Source organism: Rhamphochromis sp. 'chilingali' (genome assembly GCF_963969265.1).
Source record: "Rhamphochromis sp. 'chilingali' genome assembly, chromosome: 16".
Lineage (NCBI taxonomy): Eukaryota > Metazoa > Chordata > Actinopteri > Cichliformes > Cichlidae > Rhamphochromis > Rhamphochromis sp. 'chilingali'.
The window spans coordinates 15,833,260-15,841,039 of NC_137943.1; the positions used below are offsets into that span (position 1 = coordinate 15,833,260).

Genomic DNA, 7,780 nt, shown 5'->3' on the forward strand with positions numbered 1-7,780 from the left:
CTTTTCTAAACAAAAGGGGGGCAATAGCACTGTGTAGACAGTTCAAAGGAGAGGAAAGATTCCTAAAAAAAACCCCTTATCTTAAAAAATGTAAATTCCTTTGGGATTACATGAAGCTAGGACAGGTTGGAATAAAGGTGATACTTAGGGAACAGAAGCTCCAACAAATGAAGCCGTGCTTTTGCTTCTGCTGTTCACTTCATATTTGTGAACTTTTGTCCGTTTTTCTTCAGTTTTGTCCAGTTTGACAAACGTCTTTGTCTTGATTTGAGTGGCCCGTTGTTCCAAACACTCATGACTGCTCAGATATAAGAGCATTACCTCTGAACAAATAGCATGAAGGGCTCCCACTCATATGCTAAAATATTTAGGTGCCTAACAAAATCTTTTACATTGATTCTAAATGATGATCCCCTTTTAGATTAGCTCCATAGGAGCTACAGCAAAATACACCAGGGTGTTTTCTCATGGGAACCTTGAAATCAAAGCTGGTGCTGTGACGCATTGTTAGATAAAGATGCTTGAAGACGGGCCATTAAGATCCCCAGTCTTGCCTGCTCTAGCATTAATGTTTATTTTTTTCTCCCAAGACAGTGATAAATTTTTACCACATCATAAATATCATTCTCATCCCTGCCAATTAGAGCTATATATTTGTATTAATATGACTTGTTTTCCAGGGATTATAATAATAGGGTTTGATTGACAAAATCTCAAATCATGTCTGAATTTGTCTTCAGACACACTGCACTCAAAAAAATATAACATTAGATTTACTTAAAAAAGTTATGTCAAGTGGTTCCACACAACTGCTTTAAGTAACTTTTAAGAAATGTTGTTACTTAGTTTGAACTCAATACTGTTAAGTTAGATTTACGTAAGTGTATTGGCTAAATGTAACTTAATTGCAATGCTTAGCTGATACTTATCTTTGTTGCTTTAAGCCTACATAACTTGTTTAGGCAATATCTTTGTAATACTGTTACTTAGCTGGTACATAACTTTTCTGCTTTAGAAGGACATAACCTGGTTAGGTAGTATCTTTGTAAAACTGCTATGTAGCTGCTACATAAATTTGTTGCTTTTGAATTATATAAAATTGTTAAGTAATTTCTATTCAATACAATTACAAATAAATCATTTACACTGGTTACTTCCATACAAAATAGCAAAGTTTCTTAAAAGTTTCTTAAAAGTGATGGGAAGGCACACCATGGTGTGCCTTCCCATCACCATTTGGGAAACACTGCTTTGCATGCATAAAAAAGTAATGATTTATTTTCTTTTATTGAACACACATGAAGAATCTGCAAGAAATCAGGATAATTAAATGTGAGCTAATATCATCTACAAAAGGAAACAATAAATTCTTAGTTATTTAGCACAACACACACAGAAAAAGAAAACTAGCACAAATCAATTAAACCAATCTATTTAACACAGTGGAATATACATTATGAAATATGAAAACATATGAACAAAAAAAATGATTTCTATTTGTTTATTTGCTACAATGAATGTGTTTATAATTATGCAAGATTACATTAATCATGGCAGAAATAGAGGCTAAGTCATTAATGTCATTGATTTTCAAATGAAGTTCAAATGAATGATATATTACATGTGGGTTTAATGTAATTATATTCTAACAGCACTAAAGCCAAGCCTCAGCAGCACAGGCATGTTTCAGAGTATCATATCTTAGTAAGTGTGGCTATTTCCTTGACCACAGCAGACTGGATTTGTACGGTGAATTATTTTTCTGCCAGATAATTGTGAGAATTTCTTCATTTTTTCTAGATTTTTCCCATAAAATTGGAAGTGAAGTGAAATCTGTTAAAAACCCTTATAATCTAAATATATGGTCAACATTCACATCTGTGTAAAACATTCCTCTATGTTTTTAATGTGAAAAAGAACCTGTCAACTCAGCGTTGGATCTTGACAATAGTTAGTAAAGAGTAAACCCTGTGACTTTTATTATGAAAAAAACAGAAAAGAGTGAATCAAACAAAGCACATGTGCTATAAATGTTTTCTTTGATTGAGTTTAAAATAAAAACTAAATAAGAGCTCAGAAGGATGTAGATGCTGCTACATGAATGCAAACATAGAGTGCTTTATTAATTCTGAAATAGTCAGTTAACTTTATTAGCTTTTAATAGCTTATTTATATTTAGCAGATGAGTGTTGGAGTCTGTCATCACGGTGTCGTTTTATCCAAAATCACGCTTTCATTGCCCAAAGCCTCACACGGGTTTGACCTTCACTGCGCAGCCCTTACAGCTCTCCTGGAAAAGTCCCTGAAGCTATGAGAGAGATGAGACTGATTACTGACAAAAGTATCATTGATGCATGTTGTTGTTTTTCTTTTCACTGTAACGTTTACTGTACATTTTAATGCTGTTTGTACTTACAAAAGATGAAATTTCTAAAATTGCTTGTTCTTGGACTTCAGAACGACATTGAAAATTAACCTTTAGGCGAACAATCGCTATTTGGGCAGAAAGAAAGAAAGAATTGCATGTTTAGAATATAATTTAACGTGCAAACTAGAGTAGTTTAAACATTTGGTGATTAGACACTTTTTTCAGGAGTAACACAAACAATGTGAATGTGTAAATGTGAATTTTTGAAATAGCTCTTAAATGGTGACAAACCTGTAGTTGGCTTAGTAGAGACGGAAGAAAGTGTTGGTGAAACGGTGGATGCTGAGACAAAGAAGCCGTTATGATATTTATTGCAGATGTAATGCTGTAGCTTTTTGAGCAGTCTCTGCTTGCAGCGGGAACATTTGTATTCAAATGTAAATGTGTGTATTTCTAGTCTCTGTGTTTGTCTTCACTTACATTGTCCACAGGTTGAACTATAGTCAGGACAGCAGTCACCCGATTCCACACAATCCTCGTCACAGAAACACTCTCTGTTACAGGAGCTGTTGTGACCAGCGCAACATAGAACTGGTGGGCCCGCACAACCAGTAGCACCTTGAACACACAGAGACAGATATGTAAAAGATGTACTGGTGGACTCATGTGAGCACATGCACATTATTATTTAGAGAGTATTTCTAACTACCTGGAAAAGGTTACCATTAATACTTCTACAAGGTAAAAACATTTATTTTGTATTTTGATTTGAATGAGCTTGAAAGTTAATATTTGGTATGACCACCTTTATTCTTTAGCACAGCATGAAATGTTATAGGCACTTTAAGTATTCTCAGGAAAATGAGTATAAAAGGAACCGCTGTCCAATGAGAAGACCTTTAGAAAGCCTGGGGAACTATTGTTCTGAACTACTTGAAATAAAATAAAATAAATAAAAAATAATGATTAAAAATCTATAAAACAACAACAACAAAAAAAGGAAAAAAATCTCATTAAAAAAAAGAAAAGCTCATTATTTTGTCACTGAGCACACTCTGAGTGCTGCTGTTTATTTTTAAGGTGACAGCTGTACAATTTGTAAACATGAAAGCTTAATGTCCCGCAGCCTGAAAAAGGAGATGTGGAAATCGCTTCAGTTTGTCTGCAGAGCAAAGTGAAATTAATTTGATTGATTTATTGATTTTTCTAGTAACTATAATGCCAGCAGTTTAAAAAAGAGAGATAGCAGAAGATTAGAATAACATAGCAACATTTGATACATTTGCAAACATTAACAACACCATTACTGCTAATTCAAATAATGTGAACATATGTGAAGTTTCCTGCTAAATTTTCTTTGCTGCACCATCAGCGTGCTGCCTGCTGTAACCCTAATTTCCTTCGGGATTAATAAAGTATTTTGATTCTGATTCTGATATAAGCCCCTTAACACCCCACTTCAAAATTAATATGTCATCTAAACATTTGGACCTCCGCATATTTACCTGAAAAAACACATAAATGCTTGTAAGTACAACCTGTACAGACAGAGGCAAAACTAAGTGCTTAAGTCCTGTGAAAAACTCAGACTAAAAGAAGCTTCGCAACATAAATCATGAACACTATGCACTCTCAGAAATAGGGGTACCAAAGTGTACCAAAAAGGGTACAAATGCTTGTCGCTGGGGGTGTTCCTTTTTGAAGGACATTTCTGTACCCTTCTGGCTTGGTACATTTTTGTACCTTATGAAGTTGTACCATCTGAAGTACAATCATGTACTTTCCTAAGACATAAATGTACCTTGAAACTATAGTACAGAAATGTTCCCTTGACAAGGGTACAATAGGGTACCTATGAGGGTACCCCCCCAGCGACAACCTATTTCGTACCTAAAGAGACAAAAATGTACCCCCAATAGTCCAAAATATTTGGTTATTTAACCATTTATTTTCGATAATAGAATCACATCAAAGCACTTAAACAACCACAGGAATACATCCTTGATTACATTCGTATATTGCCATAGGACATAGGTGTCAAACTCTGGCCTGCGGGCCAAATTTGGCCCGCAGCCTAATTACATTTGGCCCGCGAAGCCATACCAGATTACTATTAGAGCTGGCCTACTGGTATTATACAGCTAATATATACATTGTTTAGTATTAAGCTTTGCTTGTTCCACATTCAGTTTTTCACCAAAACTTGTTTGAGTCCATAAGAAGAGATTCATTCTTATATCTGGAGGAAGATATTTTTCAATAAATATTAATGTTAGCCCGCGACCTTGTTCTAGATTTGAATTTTGGCCCACTGTGTATTTGAGTTTGACACCCCTGCCATAGGACATGTCAAGAAAAATACATTCATTTAAAAAAAAAAAAAGAAGAAGAAAAAAAGTAAACAATCACATAAAGACATTAAACACCTGAACACAATGTTTTGACGGATCACAGAGATGGCATGTATTTAAAAAACTGTCCACACAAATGTTTTGCTCTACTTCAACAAGCACGCACATACATACGCACACACGCACACGCACACATACATACATACATAAAAATGTTCTTGCAATCACGTCACACAGAATACCTCAAGGACACAAACCGCCTATCATCAACTTAATAGGTGTCTAGAGCTTGAAAGTCTAATTCATTTCCTGGATTGAACAGGATCCAGTCATTGTCAACTGCCACTTGGTAAGCATGGAAATGACATTCACAAGTGCAAGGAAGTAACAGTTTCCCACACAATACCCAACAAGTATCAACATTCAAAATATACTTGATTTTAAAGAATTGAGGTATGGCTTCAGTGTGTACATGGCCAACTACAAAAACATCCTCAAGTTCATATTTGACACTGCTGACAGATATAGCAGACACACGCTGAAGCACTTTATCCTGAAAATGCACATCTGTAAAACTTTTGTTCATTTCCAGAGCATTCTGTAAGTCACCTGGCAGAGATGAAAATGGCACACTGACACTTGTGCTGAGTGAATGTTCAAAGTCAACAAGCAACTTATCTGAAGAAAACTCCCAGCACTGTTTCATTTGATGACGATTGCTAAGAGTTGCAGTGATGTTTACAAAGTTTTTGCATTTACTCGCTAGATTTTTGAAATATTGATGCTTGCTTTCATATCTCATACACCACAAAGGGCGAAGAGGACCATACATCAAAATCAGCATTGGGTAGTCAATAAGGTAGTGACACTTGGGTGGGGGCGTATTTAATAGAGTTGGTTAAGTACCCTGGCGACACTTACTGGCAGGGGTTTGTCTCCCTGGTCTCCTATGTTGACAATGCAGTTCTGAAGAAAGACAAGTGTTTTCTTGAAGTATGCAGGGTAGGTCATGTTGAACACGAAGAAGGTGGAGAATGCTGAGATGTAGGCCTCATCCAGCGAGCGGCACGAGCAAACATCCACTCCTTCAACTGTCACAACACGGCGACACTGTCTTAAGAGGGCAGTTGTCCAACTCTTATCCTTCATTCGAATGGTTGGGTATGGACTCGTGGGAGTATTCTGCAGAAGAGGAAGAAAAACATTAGTATACAGTATGTTTAAGCAATATGTGCCAAGTGGATTTTCAACAGATTCCTCAAATTACCTTCTTTATTTGCTAGAAAACAAAACTGTCTATTCTGATAACCTGTAAACATGGCCCATACTCCAAACAAAAAGCTTCTTGACCAATGACTGTTGTGGTAGTGTTTGATAAGCTGCTAAAGTTTGACATAATATTCAAGGGCAAAAGCAATCACCCCTGACAGTGACAGTACCTGTGAAGAAGAATTTCCCTAAGGGGACAATAAAGGTCTATCTATCTATATAAACACCAGACAAAACCCAAGAGCACAGCAGCACTGTGGATTAACAGCAGTGTTTCCCCTACATTAGCTTAGCTGTGATGCTGAACCGCAGCTGAATTCAGCTCCATGCCAACAAAACACCAAGAATGAAACTTGTGGCCAAAGGCTATGCATTGCATCATGCATTTACCTGTCCAAGGATGATGAAATCTTCTATCTTCTCCTTGAAGATGGATGGCAAGAGAAGTGCCCCCTTGAAGTCAATTCCTAGGTCATACAGATGCAAATGCACTTCATTAGATTTTGATAGCATGCAAATTCCCATTAACATGCTCTTCACATGACACTATGGTACATCAATTATCTTTGGAAGAGAGAGCAAATGAATTGTCACAAAATTTACTATTTGTATGAGGTCAAATTAGCACCTGTAATGTCTTCAGCCAGTGCATTCTCTCTTGCCTCCATGTAGACCTTCTTCAGTGGCAAATCCTTGGTCATTTGAAGAACAGCAGTGAAGTTTTTGCTAAAGCGGCGACAGATGTTGTCTTGGCAGGGATGCATTAAATCAACCTCATCACACAACTGGAAATGAAAAGAGCAGAATAGACAAGAATGACATTTTACATTGAGGATTTAAACTTTTGACATGTTTAAAGACACAGACTGGAGATAAATGTAAAGTGCTTTAACCCTTGAACAAAAATTCTAAAGCTAATAAACAGATTGATTAATCAGTTAGTACAGAAAATAATAATAATCAGATTTAGAGACAAAAAAAATCATTAGCTGTTTCCCCAATCATCTTAACAATTCTTGGGTTGCAGACAGTGTCCCTGCGCAGAGCTTACAGTTCTCATATTCGAAAATCCCAAATCCCACTAAGTAGGTGGAATGGTACAAATGTGTACCTTCCATTGTTTAAAATCCCTTTGAGCGGGAAACACGTTAGATGGGATGAATTTTGCTTAGAGAACGATTTTGTTAATACCTATATTTACATACTAGCATGTTTTGAGAAATTATTGATTTTTTTACATTGTTGTACACGGTTAGTGACTATTTATTGATAAAACACTCGAATACGGCGGGCAGACAGACGTTGAACATTCCACCAACAGTCTAAATAGTCCACATTTGTACCTTTCTTTGTTTAAAACTTAGCTAACTGCTAGCATTCACCCATGTTAAAGCTAGCTCTTCGGACTTTCGCTAACTCTACTGTAAAATTACACGTTGTAATTTTTATAAAAACACAAAATCACACCCGACTTACCTCTAAACCTTTGCGCCTCGTCGTCTGACATCAATGCCTTCTTCCATCAACTTTTTAAGGAGCTCCTCCGTGTCGATAACCCCCTGAGAGTCATTTTCTGCGTCAACGCTAGTCAGCGCGGAGGCGGAGCACTCATCGCTGCTGGCTTTTCAGCCTTTGGGATTAATGCGCGTTGCGAACTTGATACATGGACATTGTGGTATTAATGCGTTTGGAAACCGTTATGCTGTCTTGGCGAACTATATTTGTAACTTACAAAATGTAGTCACCGTAACATAAAAATCTGCTTGACATTTTAACTTCCAAAGAACCTCGG

The 7,780-nt window shown here is 36.6% G+C and overlaps 1 protein-coding gene across 1 annotated transcript; it reads right to left on the reverse strand.

The window, feature by feature from the left end:
• Nucleotides 1-1,972: 1,972 nt before the first annotated feature.
• LOC308383256 (uncharacterized protein) lies at nucleotides 1,973-7,780 on the reverse strand. Its single transcript, XM_080861117.1, has 8 exons — nucleotides 7,465-7,780; nucleotides 6,617-6,773; nucleotides 6,379-6,455; nucleotides 5,641-5,901; nucleotides 2,849-2,986; nucleotides 2,660-2,710; nucleotides 2,417-2,493; nucleotides 1,973-2,308 (listed from the first exon to the last, which is right to left on the reverse strand). The coding sequence occupies exons 2-7, from the start codon at nucleotides 6,750-6,752 to the stop codon at nucleotides 2,479-2,481; spliced, it is 678 nt and encodes a 225-aa protein (XP_080717243.1). The 5' UTR covers nucleotides 6,753-6,773; nucleotides 7,465-7,780; the 3' UTR covers nucleotides 1,973-2,308; nucleotides 2,417-2,478.